This window comes from Elephas maximus, chromosome 19 (genome assembly GCF_024166365.1).
Source record: "Elephas maximus indicus isolate mEleMax1 chromosome 19, mEleMax1 primary haplotype, whole genome shotgun sequence".
NCBI lineage: Eukaryota > Metazoa > Chordata > Mammalia > Proboscidea > Elephantidae > Elephas > Elephas maximus.
Genome location: NC_064837.1, coordinates 8,195,854 through 8,220,115, shown reverse-complemented (window position 1 = coordinate 8,220,115; position 24,262 = coordinate 8,195,854). Strand labels below are relative to the sequence as shown.

General features: G+C 41.7%; 1 protein-coding gene across 9 annotated transcripts in view; it reads left to right on the top strand.

Annotated features, from left to right (window-relative positions):
• Nucleotides 1-24,262, top strand: part of DNAH9 (dynein axonemal heavy chain 9) — a 468,295-nt gene that overhangs the window by 287,995 nt on the left and 156,038 nt on the right. For all 9 annotated transcript variants that reach the window (XM_049859546.1, XM_049859547.1, XM_049859545.1 and 6 more), the window contains 5 exons: nt 231-393; nt 2,225-2,348; nt 20,309-20,451; nt 20,840-21,001; nt 21,209-21,442. In XM_049859546.1, the coding sequence (XP_049715503.1) occupies nt 231-393; nt 2,225-2,348; nt 20,309-20,451; nt 20,840-21,001; nt 21,209-21,442 (826 nt within the window). The remainder of the gene's footprint in view (nt 1-230; nt 394-2,224; nt 2,349-20,308; nt 20,452-20,839; nt 21,002-21,208; nt 21,443-24,262) is intronic.

The following is a 24,262-nucleotide window of genomic DNA, read 5'->3' as shown; positions in this document are numbered from 1 at the left end:
TTTGCACCATCCAAGAACTCTGGCTTAAGGCTAAGCAGTGGTGAATACTACCCCCTTCCCCAGGCAAGAAGGTGAGGCCATATTCGAGGACAATCTTATTAACGGTTCCCACAGCTGAGCCCACATTTTGCCTCCATGGAGGGCTCCTGCTCTCCCTCAGATCATTATCCATGCTCCTCACGGTGCAACGCCTGATCAGAGTGACGAGCCCTATTCTGCCTTCTCTTTAGCTGCCATATCAATCGCATCTTGGAGTCCCCACGGGGAAATGCTTTGCTGGTTGGTGTAGGGGGAAGCGGCAAGCAAAGCCTGACGAGGCTTGCAGCTTTCATCAGCTCCATGGACGTATTCCAGATCACGCTGCGGAAAGGTTACCATATCCCTGATTTCAAGGTAAGAAGGTCCGGGGGGAGATGCAGCCATCATTCATTCTTCAAGTTACCTGCCCATATCTCCTCTTCAGAGTCTATTTTCTTCTTAGCTTCTGGGCTAGTGAAATGAGTGGCTATTTTCTCATTAGATGCAGCCTGAGAACAGTGGCCTTTCCAAAGTCTGCCTTTGTAAGACCTCAGCTGCCCCATTGACACCTGTGGAGCCTCGGCACTTACCCAAACCCGATGAAGATTTGTATCAAATTCAGCACACAGCTTACTAGCAGCTTGGGGATTACCTGTAGTGGTGAGAGGAGGAATTCTGACTGTCTGCCCAAGTTTCATAGGAAATTCGTATTTTAAAAGATGGCTCTGTAACCCCTGGCCCCTGGGGCCATCGGTGACATTTGCTTGTTTCAGACATGAGGCACTTAGGAGCCACAGGGCATACTCTAGGACGTGGAGAAAGGCCTTATATACAACCTTCAAGGGTCACTGTGTTCAGTGCCCTCCCCTTTATTCATGGCCACAGCAAAGTCACAGCAGGAATTATGATGTAATTTCCATCAGGATGCTGCTCTCCTCCCTGGGAGGATTCCAGCCAGCTCTGTGCCAGATTTACCCACCCACCCTCTAATCTCTCGGCCAGTCTTAGGAGAGGGAGGTGCTCATTGCAGCTCTAAACACAGCCCGGTCTCTTGAAGATTCGCCGAATCTGAGATCATACCCCAGGTTCACATTCGGTCGATCTTTAGCGCTTCCCAAGGAGACAACATACCATAGTGCATATAGAGATAATGCATTTAGAGAATTATCTAAGACAGTGGTTCTCAAACTTGGCTATATCCTGGGATCACTGGGGATCTTCAAAAACATGGTGGTGCTTGCATCCCAGCCTCAAAAATTCTGATTTAACCAATCTGGGGAGTGGCCTGGGCATCAGAATGTTCCAGAGCTCACCCCAGATGATTCTGATAAGAATTCAGCAACAACATTGTCTTAGATGATTCTGTAAATGTGTAAGATTTAGAACCATTGGTTTAAAGGAGGTTTATTATCTTTAAAAGGAAATTATTAGGGTATGAATGAAGCTCTGGTATAAGGGAATGTATGAGGCCGTTAGGGAATGAGCTGTCAACGATTTGAAAGAGAGCAAGATAAGGGAATAATGGCCGAGTTTGTGAGGGTGGTGCAGCAAAGGGACCAAGATTGACAAAGCTGGATAACAATTTTCAGTGCATGGCATCCAAACCCCAAACTTCATCCATCTGAGATTTTGAATGGATATGACTTCCTACCAGGCGTGAGAGAGAGAAAGAGCGTGTGCATGTGTGCGTGTGTGTGTTTTCCCACCAAGAGTCTTTTACTGGAGCTAGTCGTAAAAAACACAAGACACTGCTAACATAAAACACATTCATCCTCCAAGCCTGGAGCCCCAAGTATATCACTCTTCGGTTAAGGTCAACAGCAATCACCTCTCTTCTGGGGCAGGTCATTCACCATATGATGGTCTAGGTAGAGCAGGTGGCTGGGGACCATGCCTGTCCTCTGGAAAGCTGTTGCTTCTTTGCACAAATCAGGGGCTCCAGAAGCTTCAGCAGGAGCCACAGCATCGTATGAGTCAAAGGTTATCACCTTTAGTTTCCCTTGCCCACCTCTAGTATGACTGAGGGATGAAATGAGCTACATTCTCCTACCTGCTCAGTGCAGGAGAGCACTCCTCCCTGCTTTCACTGCTGTCTTGCTTTATTTCCTCTTAAAATAGATGAGAAAATGGTTCTATTCTTAAAGAATGAGTTGGGTACTCTTTCAAGAAGACTCTCTTCTCAGAGATTTCTGTATTGTTTCTGTAGGTGGACCTGGCTGGCCTGTGTCTGAAGGCTGGAGTGAAGAATCTCAGCACAGTGTTTCTCATGACTGATGCCCAAGTGGCTGATGAGAGGTTCCTCGTGCTTATCAATGACCTCTTGGCATCTGGTAAGAGACTCTTTTACTTTAGGGTCTTTAAGATACTCCCTGTGGAGTCAGAGTCAAGATAGAAACTTGATTCAAGGTCGAAAGGTCTAGGTCAAAGGTCTAGGTCATAGAAGTGAGGGGAAAACTGATAGAGTGAAGGACTGGTTTATAGAAGCCCCTTCTCAAGACTAGTGCTGGGTCTGCTGTCCTGGCTCCTTCATTCTCCTTTTATTGCACAACAGACAGTCATCTTGGGGCTTTTTTAATAGATTTCATTATGGGAAGAAGAGCGGATTAAGGGCCTGGTGATTTTCTGAGTTCACAGAGAAGGTGGTGGTTCTCCCCACACCAAGACAAAGAGAAACTACGATGTCTGCAGTGTTTCAGGTAGATTAGGTAGTACAGGAAGATAGACACAGAGAGAACATGCACACAGAGAACTTATACTACAGGACAAGGTCGGGCTATCAATGTAATTATCCAAGGATTCAGAATCTTAGGGAAGCACAGTAGTACCACTCGGGGCAGAAACAGAGGCAGAATATCTCAACACAGTTTTCCGTGATCCCCAATAACCTTGAGAAGGGCTATCAACTGCCCTCTGACACTGTCTATGCCACATAGAACTCAGCACAAAGCTCAATTCTTGCCATTCCACTGTCCTTATTCATTTAGGGATTCAGGAGTTATGACAACCATTCTGAAAAAGTTATGTAAATATAAACACATATGTAAAAACCCAAACCCGTTGCTGTCAGGTCGATTCTGACTCATAGCGACCCTATAGGACAGAGGAGAACTGCTGCACTAAGGAGCAGCTGGTGGATTCAAACTGCTGACTTTTTGGTTAGCAACCAAGCTCTTAACTACTGCGCCACTAGGGCTCCACACACCTATATAAATATATGCATATACATAATGTATACTTATTTACATAATATATGGTATATATATTTATTTATCCATCTATCTTTCCGTACCCTCCCTGTTAATTCTTACATCATATTTATTTATTTTTTTATCTATCTATTTATCTATCTATATCTATGCATATGTATGTATGTAGAGAGAGAGAGAGAGAATGTATTTATTTCAGTTAAAGGAAGAATATGCTCTACTGGCTCTTAAACCAAATTCCACATCTGCAAAACCACCTTCCCATGTGGGTTAAGAAACAAAGTCAGCGAGCAGATGTTCCTGAACAAAATGTCTGCCTCCAGCGTCCCAGCGTTTCAGAGAGCCTGTTTCTCCATGGTCCAGCCCTGACTCTGACTAAATGACCTCCAAGGACCCGGTCATGAATCCATCCCCCCATAGCCTACCCCAGGCCAATATGTGAGGTATTTCAGGACGGCTCCTGCCACGAGCCCTGCCCAGGCCATATGTGATATATTTCAGGACAGCTCCTGCCATGAGTCCAGCCCAGGCCATATGTGATGTATTTCAGGATGGCTCCTGCCATGAGCCCACCCCAGGCCATATGTGATACATTTCAGGACTTCTTCTGCCATGAGCCCACCCCAGGCCATACGTGATGTATTTCAGGACGGCTCCTGCCATGTGATCTCCAGGAACTTCACTGCTTCAGAATCGTTGTCGGCTTCATATTTTTGCCATTGCACCAAGGCCACTTTACTGTCACTGGTCCCTGGTCCAGACTGCTCTGGCAAGCGCTGTGAGCTCCCTTTGGCTTGTTCCTGATGAAGACCTAGGTCTCACCTTCCTCACTTTTTTGGCTCCAAGCATAACTGTTCTCACACTCTCGTTTCTTTTCCTACCTTCCTGGTTAGTTCTTATATCCAGGTTTTTGCCTACTAACACTTATACCTTTTCTCCTCCAATCCAATAGGTTTTCCCTTTTCTAGATAATTTTTTTTTTAATACTGTTTTGTAACATCCCACCATCTACTCTAACAGTATTTCACCTACAAAATGTTCTTACCTTTGCATTATTTGACTAAGAAAAAGGGGGGAGGGTCCAACTGCCCTTCCAGCCGAAAGCTGTGCCAGTAAGCCTGATTTCTAAAACAAGGAAATAGGAAGAAACTGTCCTTCCAAAGCCTTGGAGATGCCAGGCATGTTGCCAGCCTCACCCTGTATCTCACTTGGCCCCAACCCAGCAAGGTCACCATCTCTTAAAATAATCTGACACATAGAAGATATTACACTTTTTACAATTGAAATTTCTATTCCTCAATTAAGTTTTTTTTTCTATTGTGTTAAGTATATATATAACAAAACATTTGCCGTTTCAATGTTTTTCGCATGTACTGTTCAGTGACGTTAATTACATTCATCATGTTGGGTGACCATCGCCACTACCAGTTTCCAGATATTTCCATCACCCTTCACAGAGCATCTTTAATTTTTCATTTAGAAGTCAACTTTTTCCAGTGCAAACTAATTTTTGAGACTTTACCTAGTGAAGCTGTTACTGATGTGATCAGTTTGCTCCAAACTCTTGTAGTTACAAGCTCACCGTTCCCTTTCCTGACTTCAGCATAAAAAATAGTAATATTAGCATATACCTGTTAAAATGGAGATTACAGTCAGGAGTAATAATTTTTTTTTTCTAATTGTCCTCTCTTTATCGTAACCACTTGCATAGGAAGAATTAGAGCATATCTTAGTTCTAATTTTACCTGTCAGCTAAATTATTTCTTGCTAAAAAGTAACTGACTGCCAGTCCATAAGAAGTTGCTGGAATTCCCAGGAACTCCCTCAAGACTTTAGTCTTTCAATTTTGAAAGATTATGGAATCACCCACCTTCCATTGGCCAACACAGCAAAGACTAGAAAATTATACCCTTGGGTGACTTGCCATTAACTTATCCCTCTCTAGTTGTTTACAAGTTCTGTTGGGTTGGAGGTAACAGAACAATGCATGAATTCCAGTGATTCAACTCTCCTCCAAAAGGGATCTTTCTCAGTGCCTCAGTGACCTTATGCCACAAGCTATCTGGTTTCTACCCAAATTTCTTTAGCTTACTGTTTCATCCCTTGGTTTCGGACAGCATTTCCAAAATCAAACCATGATGGTGAGGAATCTTCGCATGAATCCAACTTCTGACACAAACTGAAGCATTTTAGACCCCATCTGTTCACCATCTGCATCTCAAGCGGGTTACAGATTGACAGGAAGAGATCACATACACAACGTACAAAATTAAAGTTCCTGATTTAATTAGCAAAAAATACATAATCTTACAAGAACCAATGTGGCCACTCAGTTCAGGAGCAAATGCAGCATACCTTTGTGTCACTTCCCTTTACCCCCAGAGACCTTAATGGGGGTTATCCACCTGCTGGTAAAATCATGCATGAAGTGTAAGTCCTTACTGGATCTGGAAAGTTCAACTGTTGCTATGCCTTTGCTACCCTGTTATAATAATTCCTGAAAAATGCACACCGACCATGAAACCACGGCTATTTAATAAACTCTTACAAAGGTTAGAATCTCTTAGTTCTTGAACCAAACTCAGGATGAACAAGGCCATATCCTAGTCCATAGGAAGAAAGCAGCAGCATCTTTTGACTTCCTGGAAGCACACCTGTGCCTCCAGCTTTTCCAGCATTCCAGAAAGCCCACGTTACTGCAGTATCACTGCCGGTTAGCACTAACCAGACAAGAAAAAAAAAAGACCCGGTCTATTCCAGGTGTGATGACTCTTCCTATCCTAACTCTGCCAGATCCCATACTTCATTTTACTTTGGTATCTTACTTTGGGATTTTCCTTTTGATTAGCAAAATCTTTTTTCACTCTAAAATTAAGATTTCTCTTCTCTGGCCCTGGCTACCTCACTTTTCATTTGTTCATATATTCAACAACCATTTCTTAAACTCGTATGTCCCATTCACTAGACACTGCTCAAAGATGAGTAACCTGCAGCCTCTGTGTGGCTCCCTCTTCTCTAAAGTCATATGCCTTTTCTTCTCTGAATCAGATTGCCCTTTATTTTTTTTTTACTTGGAACCTCTTCTGGTACATAGAACATCGAAAGGTCACCTGGTCTTCCAGGTGCTTTAGGGTTAGGTTCATGATTGACACCTAACAAGTCTACATACATCACTGGGCATCTGGAAATCTCTATGACAGGGTGAGCCTTGGATTTTTCTCCCTGGAGCACCTGGAACTAAATTTTAGGCTGGGCCACCTCTGCTGTTGTATAAGCTGAATTCTAGCCTGATTTCCCTGAAAGGAAAAAGGACAAAACGTGGGGCCAAAGAACAGCCTTCAGGCATGTGCCTGACCCCCTAGAGGCTCTTTGTGTACTCTGTGGATCTGTTCACCAGATGCTTCCTCAAGCCACACACAGAGGAACTTCAAACCAGCCCCTAGTTGGTCCTCTGGCTGCCAAACAAAATTCCAAAAGTATAATGCAATAAGAGGGTTGAGTAACCAGCCTTGGACACTGAGAGGAGTGATAGTTTGCTTTTCTTATTGTGGTACTAAAGTCCCATACATGTGATCCAAGACTGTGTCTCTGTGGATTCCCCCTACACTGTTAACCTCCCTCTCACCACCTAGATACAAGAGATGGCCAGTTGCCACTGATTTACCACTTGGACACTTCTGAATGCATAGCCTCGCTATCCTGGCAACAAACTCAACCCAAAACCAAACCCAAACCTGTTGCGGTCGAGTCAATTCTGACTCTTACGGTGTCCAAGGAGCGCCTGGCAGATTTGAACTGCCACCCTTCAGTTAGTAACCCTAGCACTTAACCACTACACCACCAGGGTTTCCTGTTCTGGCAAGAGCTGATCTGATTCAGGCTCTTGCCACCTTTTGCCTGGACAAATAAAAACACTTTTAACTCATTTCCCTACCTCCCATATAATCCATTCCCCTCACTGCCTTTAAGAGAGTCCATCTAAAATATAATTCCCTTCCCTTTAGGGAAAACAGGATGAAATCCAAGCTCTTTTAGTGCAGCCAAAAAACTCCCTTTGACCTGCCTTCTTTGCTTTTTTTTTTTTTTTCCTTTGCTAGCCTCACCTCCCCCATCAGGATAATTACTAGCTTCTTGTGGTAACACGCAGAGCCCTGGTGGCGCAGCAGTTAAGAGTTCGGCTGCTAACCAAAAGGTCAGCAGTTCGAATTCACCAGCTGCTCTTTGGAAACCCTATGGCCCAGTTCTGCTCTGTCCTGTAGGGTCGCTATGAGTCAGAATCAATTCAATAGCAACAGTTTTGGGTTTTTTTTTTTTTTTTTTTTGGTTTTGTGGTAACACGCTATGCTGTGTCCTCATCTCCATGCATTGACTCACACTGTTCCTTTTAAATCTCCTCCTTGTCCTCCTTTGTCTGGATTAACTTCTGACCATATTCCAAGACTTATTTTGGGCACTGTCTCTCTAAATGTAATGGATTGAATTGTGTCCCCCCAAAATATGTGTCACCTTGGTTAGGCTATGTGTGGTTGTCCTGCATTTTGTGATTTTCCTGTGTGTTATAGATCATAATCTCTGCCTGTGGTGAAAGAGGATTAAAGTGGAATGTAACACCCTTGCTCAGGCCACATCGCTGATCAAATGTAAAGGGAGTTTCCCCGGGGTGTGGCCCGCGCCACATTTTATATTACATGAGTTAAAAGGAAAGAGAAGCAACAGAGAGTTAGGGACTTCATACCACCAAGCAAGAATCACCGGGGTTCCTGCGCAGAGAAGCTCCTAGTCCGGGGAAAGATTGACAAGAAGGACCTTCCTCCAGAGCCAACACAGAAAGACAGCCTTCCCCTGGAGCTGACAGCCTGAATTTGGACTTCTAGCTGTGAGAAAATAGATTTCTCTTTGTTAAAGCCATCCACTTGTGGTATTTCCATTATAGGCGAACTAGATGACTAAGACACTAAGAAATCCTTACTATTCCACTGTCCGTCCTAGAAGTAAGTCCCATCCATCTTTTTTAACACTCAATGGCTACGCATACAACCATTATTTGAAAAAAGATTGTAAACTATGGTGTCTGTTGTTGGTTAAATTTTTCATTGCAAAATAATCCAGAGATTTTAAAAAATGGAGGGATTAAGTAAAACAATTGTTAGGAAATAAAACAATACCGATTAACTTAAAAAAAAAAAAAAAAAACCCTCTGTAAAACCAGACCAGTTGCTCTTGAGTCCACTCCAACTCATGGCAACCCCATGTGTGTCAGAAAAGAATTGTGCTCCACAGGTAGGGTTTTCCATGGCTGATTTTTTAGAAGTAGATCACCCGGCCTTTCTTCCAGGGTGCCTCTGGGTGGACTTCAACCGCCAACCGTTTGCACCACCCAGAGACTCCATAACCCTCTGTAGGGACTGTGTTATGTTTATCGTTTATAGTTAGCACTTAGCACATCTCCTTGCCCGTAGTTGGCACTTAGGAGGTATTTGTTGGACTGAGTTGTAAAATACCATGAGAATGATCTGTTATCATACATATTCTATTGGATAAAATATAGTAAGACATGTGCTTTGAGAAGTTTTCCAGCCATGAAGGAGGAGGTACTGAAATAGCCACCACACTCCCTTGAGATCAGGAAGGTACGCTTGAAAAATGTCACACCTTCATGGGATTAAATCTTTTAGGCCAGAGTGAAGCTAACTAGTTCATAGACAGTCTAACCCTTAGCTTTTCCCTTCTTATTTCCAAGTTCCAGCTAGCTGAACTGTGTTAGACTATCAAGATCTCCTCCCCCAAAAGCAGTGTGGACTCTGTGGAGTCCCAAGCTAACATAGAGAAGATTAGTATGGCTTGAAAACAATTAGGACATTTTACTGACTGCATGAAGCCTGCAAGCAGGAAGCAGAAATAGGATATCCCATGTTTAGGAATCAGGAGTAAACTTTCCAAATATTTAAATAGACTCTGATTCTAAATTTTCCTAGCAGTTTCTTCCATGATCTTTATCGTTTTAGGTTTTATATTTAGGTCTTTGATCTACTTTGAGTTAGTTTTTGTGTATGGTGTGAGGTATGGGTCCTTTTTCACCTTTTTACAAATGGACATTCAGCTATGCCAGCATCATTTGTTATAGAGCCTGTCTTCTCCCCCATTTAATGAACTTGGGCCCTTTGTCAAGTATCAGCTGCCCTTAAGTGGATGGATTTACGTCTGAGTTCTGAATCTTGTTCCATTGGTTTATATGCCTGTTGTTGTAACAGTACCAGGCAGTTTTGACCACCGTGGCTGTATAGTAGGTTCTAAGGTCAGGTAGTGTGAGGCCTCCCACTTCGTTCATCTTCAATAATACTTTGTTTACGTGGAACCTCTTCCTTTCCAGATAAAGTTGTCAATCAGTTTCTCCATCTCATTAAGAAATGTTGTTGGTATTTGGATTGGGATTGCATTATATCTGTAGATCACTTTGATAGTATTGACGTTTTCACAATGTTGAATCTTCCTATCTATGAGCATGGTATGTTTTTCCATTCGTGTAGTTTTCTTTTGGTTTCCTGCAGTAGTCTTCTGTAGTTTTCTTTGTTTTGATTTTTTATGTCACTGGTCAGATTTATTCATAAGTATTTTATCTTTGGGGGGCTATTATAAGTGGTAATGATTTAGTGATTTCATTTTCTAAGTTTTCTTTGTTGTGTAGAAGAATCCAACTGATTTTTGTATGTTAATCTTGTATATTGCTACTTGCTGAAACCTTCTATCAGTTCCAGTAGCTTTCTTGTGGATTATTTGGGGTTTTCTATAAATGGGATCATATGATCTGTATATAGGGATAGCTTTACCTCTTCCTTATCAATTTGGATGCGCTTTATTTCTTTTCCTTGCTTTATTGCTCTAGCTAGGGCTTCCAGCTCCATGTTAAATAAGAGTGATGATAAAGGAAATTCTTGTCTGGTTCTTGTTCTCAAAAGGAACGCTTTCAGTCTGTCTCCATTGAGAATGATGTTGGCTGTTGGTTTTGTATAAATGCTCCTATTATGATGAGGAATTTCCCCTCTATTCATATTTTACTGAGAGTTTTTATCAGGCATTGGTTCTCAGTTCTGTTCCATTGGTCTATCTGTCTGTTGTTGTAACAGTACCAGGCTGTTTCGACTACCTGGCTGTATAGTACGTTCTAAGGTCAAGTAGTGTGATGCTTCTTTGTTCTTCTTTAATGCTTTACTTGACTTTGTCAAATGCCTTTTCTGCATTGATTGAGATGATCATGTGATTCTCTTGTTTTATTTATGTGGTGGATTATGTTGATTGATTTTCTAGTGTTGAACCATCCTTGCATACCTGGTTTGATTCCACTTGGTCATGATTTATATATATATATATGATGCTGAGTTCTATTGGCTAGAATTTTGTTGAGAATTTTTGCATCTATATTCGTGAGGGATATTGGTCTGTAATTTTCTTTTTTGTGGTGAATTAGTCTGGTTTTGGTATCAGGGCAGGGTTATGCTGAATGAATTTGGGAGTATTTCTTCCTTATCTATGCTCTGAAATAGTCGGAGTAGTATTGGTGTGAGCTCTTCTCTGATTTCTCCAGTAAAGCCATCCAGGCCAGTGCTTTTTTTGTTGTTGGAATTTTTTTTTTTTTTTTACCTCTTCAGTTTCTTCTTTTATTATATGTCTGTTTAGTTTTTATACTTCAGTTTGTGTTAGCTTAGGTAGGTAGTGTGTTTCTAGAAATTTGTACACTTACTCTAGGCTCTCAAATTTGTTGGAGTACAATTTTTCATAGTATTCTGACACAATCCTTTTTATTTCAGTTGGGTCTGTTGTGATATCACTCATCTCATTTCTTATTCAGGTTATTTGCTTCCTCTGGTTTTTGGGTGTGTGTGTGTGTGTGTGTTTGGTCAATTTGACCAATGGTTTGTTGATTTTTCTTGTTCCTATCGAAGGTTCAACTTCTGGTCTTCTTGATTTCTTTCTACTATTTTTCTGTTCTCTGTTTTACTTATTTCCACGCTAATCTTTATTATTTCCTTCCTTCTGTTACCTGTGGGTTCCTTTTGCTGTTCTCCTTCTATTTGTTTGAGTTGTAGGGTTACAGTTTTGATATTGGTCCTTTTTTTCTTTTTTTTTTGATATGTGTGTATTGCAATAAATTGACCAATAAATACTGTCTTGGAAACCCTCGTGGTGAAATGGTTAAGTGCTACAGCCACTAACCAAAAGATCAGCAGTTCGAGTCCACCAGGCACTCCTTGGAAACTCTATGGGGCAGTTCTACTCTGTCCTGTAGGGTCACGATGAGTTGAAATTGACCCAGTGGCAATGGGTTTAAGCACTGCCTTTGCTGTGTCTGAAAGATTTTAGTAAGATGTGTTTTTGTTCTTATTTGAATGTATGAATTTTTTTTTATTTCATCCTTGATTTCTTCTATCACCCAGTGGTTTTTAAGCAAGGCGTTGCTCAGTTTCCACATATTTGATTTTTTTTTTTTTCCCCCTTGCTCTTACTGTTTTTAATTTCTACTTTTAGGGCATTTGTTTTGGATTGAATTGTGTCTCCCAAAAAATGTGGTTCAACTTGGCTAAGCTGTGATTCCCAGTATTGTGTAATCTGATGTATTTACCTAATGCTGTGAATCCTAACCTCTATGATGTTAATGAGGCAGGATTAGAGGGAGTTATATTAATGAGGCAGAACACAATCTACAGGATTAGGTTGTATCTTGAGTGAATCTCTTTTGAAATATAAAAGAGAAGCCAACAGAGAGGAGAGGGACCTCATTACCACCAAGCAAGAAAAGTCCAGAAAGGAACACACTCTTTGGATCCAGAGTCCCTGCAATGAGAAGCTCCCAGACAGAGGAAAATTGATGGCAAGGGCCTTCCCCCAGAGCTGACAGAGAAAGAAGGTCCTGAGTTCAGATATCTAGCATCCTAGGCTGTCAGAGAATAAATTTGTTAATCACATCCACTTGTGGTATTTCCATTATAGCAGCCCTAGATAACTAAGACAGAATTTGGTACCAGGAATGGGGTACTTCTCTAACAGATACCAAAAATAGGGGAGTGGTTTTGAAACTATGAATGGGTAGAGGCTGGAAGAGTTTTAAAGTGCCTAATAGTAAATGTCTAGATTGCCTTAAAAAGACTGTTGGTAGAATTATGAACATCAAAGACAATTCTGGTGAGGGCTTAGAAGGAAGTGAGGAGAGCTATAACACTGGAAACAGCACAGATGGTGAGAAGCAGTAGCAGAGAAACAACAGCAGCAGAATGAGGAGAATGGCATGAAACAGTGTGGGAGCCTGCCCACAGAGAAACAGAGCTGAGAGCCTTCAGGAAAAAAGCTTTCTGGCGGAGTTAGGTGCCTCTGGGCACTTATCAGTGAAGCTAAGCTTGCTGACCCATGGAAACAGAGAGCTGAGTGCTTTCCAGTCAAGATTAATTGGCAGAGTGAGGTGCCTCCAGGCACCTATCAGTAGAGCTAAAGAGCTTTGTAACTCTTGCCTGAGCAGGGCAGAGGTCAGGCTGGCCCAAGAGGCCAGAGGGGCTTTGAGGCCAAAGAATCACCGAGCTGAAGCTGAAGAGACAAGGAGCACAGGAAGCAGAGCTGCCTCAGTCTCAAAGGGCATGGCCTCAATCTCTTGGGTCTCAAAAGAGGGAACCACGGTGTGCTGGGTCTCAAAGAGTGAGATCTTCACCAAGTTGGTTCCAGAGTGTGGGGCTGCCATTCACAAGTGCCAGAGAGATGGGGCCCAATCTGCTGCCCAAGCTGAGATCATAGAGCTGCCATGCTCAAGGGACAGAAGAACAGGGTCTGCTGGGGCCGAAGGGGTAGGGCTGCCATGCCCAAGGGGCAGAAGAACAAGGCCTGCTGGGGCCAGGGGGTAGGGTTGCCATTCAGATGGACTAAGAGAATGAGGCTACCCAAATCCAATGGACCAGAGCTGCCATCCCAGTGGGCCTGGAAGGCAGACTGAAGACCAGGGCCAAGAGGCCCCCCCCCAGAATCTGAAGAGTGTGGCCAAAACCCAGAGTCTGGAGGGCAAGGCCATTGCCTAAATGGTTTTGGCGTACAGAGGATTATTTTCAGGCTTTGAGAGCTAATGTAATATGATCTGCTGGGATTTGGACTTGCTTGGTGCCTGTTATCCCTTCTTTTCCTCCAATTTATCCCATTTGTAATGGAAATGTCTACTTTGTGCCTCTTTCACCATTGTACTTTGGAAGCAGATAATTTGTATTCTAGATTTCACTGATGAAGAGGAATTTTGTTTAGAATGGAATTTGCACGTGAAGTTGATTTAAGACTTTTGGGATGATATGACAGGGTGAATGTGGCAAGGACATGGATTTTGGGAGGCCAAAGGATGAAACTATTCATAAGGGTTTCACTGGCTAATGCTTTTCAGAAGTAGATTGCCGGGTCCTAGCAACCTAGCTTGCTGAAAGTGAAAAGGACTTGAAGCACTTACTAATGAAGATCGAAGACCACAGCCTTCAGTATGACTTGTACCTCAACATAAAGAAAACAAAAATCCTCACAACTGGACCAATAAGCAACATCACGATAAAGGGAGAAAAGATTAAACTTGTCAAGGATTTCATTTTACTTGGATTCACCATCAACCGACAGGGAAGCAGCAGTCAAGAAATCAAACAATGCATTGCATTGGGTAAATCTGCTGCAAAGGATCTCTTTCAAGTGTTGAAAAGCAGGGATGTCACCTTGAAGACTAAGGTGCGCCTGACCCAAACCATGGTATTTTCAGTCACATGATATGCCAGTGAAAGCTGGACAATGAAAAAGGAAGACCGAAGAAGATTGACACCTCTGAATTGTGGTGCTGGAGAAGAATATTGAATATACCATGGACTGCCAAAAGAATGAACAAATCTGTCTCGGAAGAAATACAACCAGAATGCTCTTTAGAAGCAAGGATGGCGAGACTGCGTCTTAACATACTTTGGACATGTTGTCAGGAGGGATCAGTCCCTGGAGAAGGAAATCATGCTTCACAAAGTACAGGGACAGCAGAAAAGAAGAAGGTGGATTGACACGGTGGCTGCAACAATGAACTCAAGCATAACAACAATTGTAAGAATGGTGCAGGACCAGGCAGTGTTTCATTCTGTTGTGCATAGGGTCACTATGAGTCGGAACCAAATTGACGGCACCTAACAACAACGACAAAGAATGGTACATTATGGATTGAATTGTGTCCCCCAAAAATGTGTGTCTACTTGGCTAGTCCATGACTCCCAGTATTGCGGAGGTGTCCTCCATTTTCTAATGTGATGTAATTACCTATGTGTTGTAAATCCTAATGTTTATGATGTTAATGAGGCAGGATTAGAGGCAGTTATGTTAATGAGGCAGGACTCATTCTACATGATTAGATTACATCTTGAGTCAATCTCTTTTGAGATGTAAAACAGAGAACCCAGCAAAGAGGGGAGTGACTATATTACTACCAAGCAAGAAGAACCATGAGTACATGCATCCCTGGGGCCCGAGGTTCCTGTGCTGAGAAGCTCTTAGACCAGGGGAAGATTGATGACACAGACCTTTCCCCAGAGCCAGAGAGAAAGCCTTCCCCTGGACCTGGCACCCTGATTTTGGACTTCTAGGCTCCTAGACTGTGAGAGGATAAAGTCCTGTTTGTTAAAGCCATCCACTTGTGGTATTTCTGTTATAGTAGCACTAGATAACTAAGATAGCATTGTGATCAGAGAGAATGCTTTGTATTATTTCAGTGTCTTAGATTTTGTTGAGGCTTACTTTGTGGCCTAAAATATGGTCTATTCTGAAGAATGTTCTATGTGTGTTTGAAATGAATGCATGCTTTGTTGCTGTTGGGTGGAGTGTTCTGTATATGTCTATGAGGTCAAGTTGGTTGATTGTGGCATTTAGATCTTCTGTGTCTTTATTGAGTTTCTTTCTAGATGTTCTGCCCTTCACCGAAAGTGGTCTGTTAAGTCACCTACTATTATTGTGGCACTATTTCTCTTTTCAGCGCTATTAGAGTTTGTTTTATGTATTTTGGAGCCCTGTCATTGACTGCAGGTATGTTTATTATGATTATGTCCTTCTGGTGTATGGACCCTTTAATTACTATATAGTATCCTTCCTTTTTTTTTTTTTTTATCCTTCCTTATCCTTTATAGTGGATTTTGCTTTAAAGTCTATTTTATCGGACGTTAATATTGCCAACTCCTGCTCTTTTTTGGTTATTGTTTGCTTGATATATTTTTTATGTTCTTTGAGTTTTAGTTTGTTCATGTCTTTGTGTCTAAGGTGTGTCTCTTGTAGACAGCATATAGATGAATCGTGTTTTTTAATCCATTTCTATCACCCTCTGTTTCTTTACGGGCACATTTAAGCCATCTACATTCAGCGTAATTATCAATATGTATGAGATTCCTGCTATCATTCCATTGTATTTTTTGTGTGTGTGTGGTGTTGACAGTTTGTTTCACTTAATTTTCTGTGCTGAATTCTTTTTGTTTGTGGATTATTTTTTCATTTCTTTTGTTATTGTTGATTTTGTGTTTACTGTGTCTTTATGTTTTTCTTCTTTTTAATTTTGATGTGTAGGTTTTCGGATTCCTTTGTGGTTACCTTAAAATTTACCTTTATTCTCCAAGTTTAAACAAGTCTTTTATTTCTTCATATCACCTTGACTTCCTCTCTATATGGAAGTTCTATAACTATACCATTTAGTCTCTCTTTTTTGTTTTGATGTTGTCGTCATTTACATACTGACATCTCTGGTTCCCTGTTTTCAAACATAGCAGTCATGCTTGTCTGGTTCCTCATTTTAAAGGGAATATTTTAGCTTTTCATCATTATGTATGATGTTTGCTGCAGGTTTGGGGTAGATATTTACTATCGAGTTAAGAGAAGTCTCATTTATTCCTAGTTTGCTGATTTTTTTTTTTTTTTTTTTTTTGGCTTTAACAAAGGGAAGTTTATTTTCTCACAGTAAAGTAGGCTAAAAGTCCAAATTCAGGGTGTCAACTCCAGGGGAAGGGTTTCTCTCTCTGTTGGCCTTCTAATCAATCTTAGCCTTGGACTAAGAGTTTCTCAGCACTGGGACCACAGGTCTAACAGACGCACTCTGCTCTCTGGCACTACTTTCTTGGTGTTATGAGGTCCCCAACTCTCTGCTAGCTTCCCTTTCCTTTTGTCTCTTGAGAAATAAAAGGTGGTGCAAGCCACCCCTAGGAAAACTCTCTTTATATTGGATCAGGGATGTGACCTGGTAGGACTGTTACAATCCCACCCTAGTCCTCTTTAACATAAAATTCCAGTCACGGAATGGAAGACAACCACAGAATACTGGGAATCATGGCCTAACCAAGTTAATACACACATTTTTTTTTATAATTTTTATTGTGCTTTAAGTGAAAGCTTACAAATCAAGTCAGTCTCTCATACAAAAACTTATATACACCTTGCTACATAGTCCCAATTACTCTCCCCCAATAAGACAGCCCATTCTCTCCCTCCACTCTCTCTTTTCTTGTCCATTTTGCCAGCTTCTAATCCCCTCTATCCTCTCATCTCCCCTCCAGGCAGGAGATGCCAACATAATCTCAAGTGTCCACCTGATCCAAGGTTGCTGATAATTTTTAGAAATTTTATACATCTGCTTCAATGTTCATATTGTTTTACTTCTTTGGTCTATTAATGTGGTGAATTATCTTCATAGATTTTTGTAACTTTTAACCATTTTTGCATTTTCAGGGTTATCCCTACTTGGTCATCATATATTCATGTATTGATTCTTCTATAATTAGTTAGGATTTTTTTTAATTTTATTAATCAGTGAGATTAAGCATATAATTTTACTTTCACATAAATAAAAATAATTTTTACTTTCACACACAGACTCATTAATACACTGTTTTTTCTAACTTTCAAATTTTTCTAATCTGATTGGTATTTTAAAAATGTAATTAATGCATAGCTTTGTTGTACAGTTCTGTTATAGTAACTGAAGTTAAGCATCTGTTCATGTTTAAGAGGCATTATATTTCCTTTGTTAAGAACTCCCTTTTTTTATCCTTTGCCTATTTTAGCATTGAATTGTTGACTTTTCCTTTATTTATCAAGAGGTTCTTTATATATTAAAATTAATCACTTAACTGATTTAAGAATATATTTCTTAGTTGACTCTTGGTTTTGTTTTGGTTTTTGTATTTTGTCTGTTGTTGTTGTTGCTGCTACTATTTTATTTTGCTTATGTTGTTTTTACCATGTAGGATTTTTTAAATTTTTATGTAGTCGAATTTATCTATCTTTTCTTTTAAATCGTATTTTGAGTTATAGTTAGAAATGCCTCCCCCATTTAGAAGTTTTAAAATTATTTTCTTGACTTTTCTATTATTTTTATGGTTTTTCTTTTCTACTTTTAAATCATTGATCTATTTAGAATTTATTCTAGTGCACAATATAAATAATGATCTGTCTTAGTCATCTAGTGCTACTACAACACAAGTACCACAAGTGTATAGCTTTAACAAAGAGAAGTTTATTCTCTCACAGTCTAGGAGGCTAGCAGTCTGAATTCAGGACACCAGCCCCAGGGGAATGCTTTCTCTTTCCGTTGGCTCTGGAGGAAGGTCCTTGTCATCAATCTTCCCCTGAACGAGTTGCTTTTCAGCATAGGGACCTCAGGTACAAAGGACATGCTACGCTCCCAGTGCTTCTTTCTTGGTGGTGTGAGGTTCAGACACACCCAGACACATGAACTGGGACTTATTATCTGGGCGGTATAATCAGAAGAGAGAGACTGGGGGCTGAGCAGTCTGAAGCACCAACTGTCCACCCCAGGGCTCTTTGTTCCCAGGTCCAGCAAGCAGGATTTTAATGAGGGGGACTGGGGCATGTGCCCAGGACAAATCTATGATAATGAGAGCTGCTGTGATCATGTACTAGTCCACTGAGCCAACACTGTCCTAGAAGCCAGGGAGCACCAATGCATCAGTCTATGTTGTTTTGTTTATGCTGCAATAAAAACAGCTGCACAACCTCAGTGGTTAAATAGAACCAAAGCTCATCTCTTGCTCCTAGTACACAGGTCAGTGGGGGTTACAACACACTAGCAGACTCAACCTATGCATCTACCATTGTTGTGAAGGGGACTGAAGCAAAGACTTGTACAAGGGCTCTTAAAACTTTTGCCTGAAAGTGGCCTGTCATTCCACCTTGCATTTAATTGGCCAGAGCATCACACATTACTAGTAACAGCAAAGAGGGAAGAGAATACAGTCCTACATGTAAGGGTGTGCAAGAAGAAAGGATGTGCTACTGAACAGCACAACGGACCTCCACAACCTTGAGGGTGTCCATTAGGACCACCTGGCGAGAGAAGGCATGTCTTAGGCTATGTTCTCTAGAGAAGCAAAACCAGTAAAGCATATAAAAATATATGTATATAGAGAGAGATTTATATCAAGGAAATGGCTCACTCAGTTGTAGAGGCTGGAACATCCCAAGTTTGTGGTTTAGGATACAGGCTTCTCCTGATTCATGTAGTTGTAGGGGCTGGTGAACTCAGGATCAGCAGGTCAGAGAGCAGGGCTCTTGCTCACAGGCTGCAAAGATCAACAAATCTCAAGATCGGCAGACAAGACCGCAGTGAGCTGCTAGCTCAAGTCCCAAGAACCAGAGGTCAGACTGACAGGAGCCAGCTGCAGAATCCAGAGAGAGCAGAAGCCCACGAGCCTTGCCAGAATGTCACTTATATTCAATGCAGGCCACACCCCCAAAGAAACACCCTTTCAACTAATTGGCTACTCACAGCAGATCTCATCATGGAGGTGATCACATTATATCAGATCTCATCATGGAAGTGATCACAGTATCATATGACTGCCAAACCACTGAGAGTCATGGCCCAGCTAAGTTGACTCACAATCTTTTCTTTTTGTGCTAGAAATTATTTTTTAATTTTTATTGTGCTTTAAGTGAAAGTTTACAAGTCAGTCTCTCGTACAAAAATTTATATACACCTTGCTATATACTCCTAATTGCTCTCCACCTAATGAGACAGCCCACTTCTTCCCTCCACTCTCTCTTTTCATGTCCATTCCACCAGCTTCTGACCCCCTCTGCCCTCTCATCTCCCCTCCAGATACGAGATGCCAACATATTCTCAAGTGTCTACTTGATCCAAGAAGCTCATTCTTCACCAGCATCTTTTTCTATCCCATTTAACACACAATCTTAACCATAACAGGATCCAACCATTTTTTTCCATATCCCAGATTTCCTAATACCATGTCTTGAATAGTTTGTATTTCCCCTCACTGATTTAAGGTGCAGTAAATGCAGTAAATTCCATGAAATCGTCCCTGCATTCTCTGCTTCTTCTTTAATAATAACTGATAGCTCACTCTTTTTAAATATATGGACTTATCTGTATGTCTCTCATGGCTCTTTTCATCCACAGTCTTATAGCTATTTTTGATCCATTTTATTTCTCCTGCTAAGTATTAAGCTCCTTAGAAGCACAATTTCTAGAAGGGCCATTAGTATAGTAGTTACTAAATAAAAGCTTTAAGAAAAAGAAGAAAAGACAATGTAAGGATCTTACACAGTTCTGTTGTAACAAGTGAGATTAACCATCTGTTCATACGTTTAAGAGCCATACAACTAGGGTCTCTGGGTGGTACAAAGGGTTTGCACTCAGCTACTAACCAAAAGGTTAGAAGTTCAAACCCACTCAGCAGTGCTACTGAAGAAAGGCCTAGCAATCTGCTTCCATAAAGATTACAGCCAAGAAAGCTTTATGGACCAATTCTATTCTGTAACATATGAGGTTGCCATGAATCAGAACCAGCTCAACGGCAACAGATTTTGGTTTGGTGCTACCAATTGGTGGCTCCAGGACAAGATAATGCCCTGCCCCCTATTCCACTCATTAATGTACATTTTCTTACCTTGAGTTTAGAGTAGATGTGGTGGTGAAACATGGCCTGGAAACCAAAGGGCTTGTGGCCCAAGGTGGGATGACATCCCATGCCGCATTGCATTGTGCAATAAGATACCAAAGCACCCATCTATGCTTCTTGTCCTCCTAGGGGAGATCCCAGATCTCTATTCGGATGATGAAGTTGAAAACATCATAAGCAATGTGAAGAATGAAGTCAAGAGCCAAGGTCTTGTTGAAAACAGAGAGAACTGCTGGAAGTTCTTCATAGATCGGGTCAAACGACAACTGAAGGTAAAGAAAGATTTACTACCCAGGACAGGCAGGCACAAGAGATGGTTGATGGAAGCTCTACTGATATTTTGAACATGGCTGTCCTTCTTGACTGTCTTGGGGGAGGGTGGCGGGAACACAGGGCTGGACATAGCCCTTCTCAGCCTGAGCACCATTGCAAGGATGCCCTTCTCATCTGCTTTATCGGCCACAGCCTCTCTCTTGCACCATGCAGGCCCAGCATTCTTGGCTTTTTAGCTGGAAAGGCTGGCTTGCCTTGACAAATGTTGTCACTGCTGGAGATGCTTTCCAATTTTCTGGGAGATAAAGAGACCCAAGTCAATGTCCATCTCTCTGATGAGTATTTCTCTGATACTTTCTTGGCTCTCCCCACTCTCTGACTTTTCAGGTGACTCTCTGTTTCTCCCCTGTGGGAAACAAACTGAGGATCCGCAGCAGGAAGTTCCCAGCCATTGTGAACTGCACAGCCATCAACTGGTTCCATGAGTGGCCTCAGCAAGCATTAGAGTCTGTCAGCCTCCGCTTCTTACAGAACACAGAAAACATTGAGGTGAGAAGGAAAAAGAAACACTCTTTAAGACCTTCCCCACTTCAGGGTACAAGGAATTTCACGTACAGAATTTCAGGGTGAAAGTTCAGGCTTGGATAGAGTTGTCAGAGCACAACATTCCATGTAGTGAAGCAATGCATGGGTTGAGTAGTCATCTCAAATCTTCATGGTGAGATTATCTCTTTACTTTCTGCTCTTTGATTTTAGCCAACAGTAAAGGAGTCAATTAGCAAGTTCATGGCCTTTGTCCACACAAGTGTCAACCAAACATCCCAGTCTTATCTGAGCAATGAGCAGCGCTACAACTACACAACTCCCAAATCCTTTCTGGAGTTCATCAGGCTCTACCAGAGTTTGCTGCGCAGGAATGGAAAGGAGCTCAGATCCAAAATGGAGCGACTTGAGAATGGGCTGCTGAAGCTCCACAGCACCTCTACCCAGGTGAGTAGCATCCTTTCGATTTCTTTCCTGACTGCAGGGTACTTAGAGAGGGTGGGAGAGGCCCCTTTCCAGTGAACTGGAGGGATTGCAATCCGAGTAACTACCAGTTAGAACATTATCCAAAAATATTTGATGGTTTTCCAGAGGTCCCAGTGTCATCAGAAACAGTGCCCGAGGCTGAGGCTAAGCTCTCCTAGGAAGAGTGCCCATCTTCAGCTTCAGATCTGGTCTCACTGGTATACAGATTCCCCAAAGCACCTCTTCTCTCGTCCTCTTTACCAGCTCCTCTTTTTCCTCTCCACCACCCATCTGCCAGTTTGTTGCACTGTGGTTACTGCATGTTGCTATGATGTTGGAAGTTATGCCACCAGTGTTCCAAATACCAGCAGGGTCACCCATAGTGAAAGGTTTCAGCAGAGCTTCCAGACTAAGACAGACTAGGAAGAAAGGCCTGGTGATCTACTTCCAAAAATCAGCCAATGAAAACTCTATGGATCATAACTGAATATCGTCCAACTTGCTTGCTTTGGACGCACCATCAGGAGGGATCAATCGCTCGAGGAGGACATCATGTTTGGTGAGGTAGAGGGTCAGTGAGGGTGACCCTCAGTGAGATGGACTGGCATAGTGGCCACAATGATGGACTTAAATATACTGGCTATTTGAGGATGGCACAACCGGGCAACATTTTGTTCTGTTGTACGTAAGGTCACCGAGAGTTGGGGTTGACTCCATAGCAACTAACAACAAATTTTTCCTTTCGTGTCCTTTCCTCTCCAGTTCGCTTCCCTTCTACCCTCAAAACCAAAAGAGATGAACGATTAGGAGAAATGCTTGCAGGGTCACACTTTAACGAATATTCTTTTTTCTTCTTGGATTATTTGCCAAAGACCCACTGAAACATAACTTCTTAAACAAATCCTGTCTCACTCCATGCGTTTCTTCCTATGCTCCTAAGTGGCTTGCCCATCATTAGACGAACCCTGTCTTCCTGTCTTTGTTATAACTTTGTACTGATTCTTCCAAATGGAACACGTTTATCTTAGTCAAATCACTGTCCTTCCCTTGAGAGTCGAGGATAACTCTAGTGCCTGTTCTGTCCCCAGCTTATGCCCAGCAATCGCCTCTGCTTCCTTGGTGGCCCCTTTCTACTCTCTGTTGGCAGCACAGCCTGCCCCTCAGATTAAGGTGGTAAAACACCATGAATGCACACAATTAAACTATAATTATGATCACCTTATGTCCTGGACATCACGCGTTCCTGTAGATATCTGAGCCCTTTTTTTACTGTAATTTTCTAGAACTTTACCTTTGTGATAGTTTTATTGAGCTTCCTTCTTTTGACTTGTCCTTTTTTCCCACTTCCGTTCTTAACTACAGATGTAATGTATGTAAAGAACTTAAGTTCATTTAATGAGCCCTTGCCTTTCCCTTCTTGGGAATTTTCCTTGTATTATATAGTTCTGTGCCATTTTGTCTGGCCTCTCCTCTAAGGAGCAGTGAGTAGCTGATGGGTTTCCTATGCTTCATATCGGTTATGTTCTTGATCATAGATTTCATCCCTTTGATCTTTTTCTCTACATTCTAGAAGAGCTTTTCAAGTTTATCTTCTAAAATACTAATTTAATATTGTACACTATTGCTTCTACTTCTTAAGCTTGCGATGCATTTTTAATGTCCTAACTGCCCTTTCTAATCTTGTCCTTTTTCATTTTCAACACATCTTACTGCTCCTTAAATTTTTCTTCAACTATTTCGCAGAAACCATTCTACAATGATGCCAAACATCTTCCTGAATGTTTTTCTGAATCCTGTAATAGTTCATTTTCAGAGCTATGTTCTTGCTCTTAGTCTTCTAGATGCTAGTCCTTTCCTTGTTCTTTATTTTGCCAGAAGAACGAACAAATCAATCTTAGAAGAAATACAACCAGAATGCTTCTTAGAAGCAAGGATGGCAAGACTTCAACTCACTGTGGACATGTCATCAGGAAAGACCAATTACTAGAAAAAGAGGTTATGTTGGTAAAGTGAAGGGTCAGCAAAAAGGAGGGAAACCCTCAATGAGATGGACTCACACATATCCACACATATCCACAACAGTGGACTCAGACATACCAGCGATCATGAAGACGGCATGGGACCAGCAATGTTTTCTTCTGTTAGGCATAGGATTGCCATGAGCTGACTCAACAGCAACTAACAGTAGAGACAACTATAGACGGGAAACATCTCTGTCTGAGAGGAGAGCCTACTTGTAGTCCAAATGCATATCAGAATTTGGAAGACTATAAGGACTCGGAGTTAAGAGGAAAGATATCTATAGGTCTTCAACTCTAAGTATGTATTGCTATTGATTATCCTTGACTCTCTCTCCTATGGATCAGAGATGCAATAAGGATCCTTTCCCCAAGGTCTAGAGCTGCCTACAGAAAAATTGTTCTCCCCATAGGCAATGTAAGGAAGACCCCATGCGCTTTTGCCCACACAAACACTCCATTTTAGTTCTTCTCATTCCCTGTCACCAGGTCCCTAGAGTTCTGGGAAGAAGGTCCTGGGATGCCTGACCTCTGCCTTTAACACTGTGTGCCTGGTCCCTGAAGAAGGCAAGACCTCTCACCACCACCATATCATCCATCACCCCACTCAGGAAGCCTCCCGTTTACCACACAGGGTCAATATTCATGGGGCTAGCAGGACTGAGGGGGAGAGTTAGTTTGTGGCACTCTCCTTCTTAGTCTCCCTATCCAGACTTGGGAGTGTCTAAATGAGAAGAAATCTAAAACGTATCCCAAATGCTTTCAGTAAAGGAAAAGGAGAAGA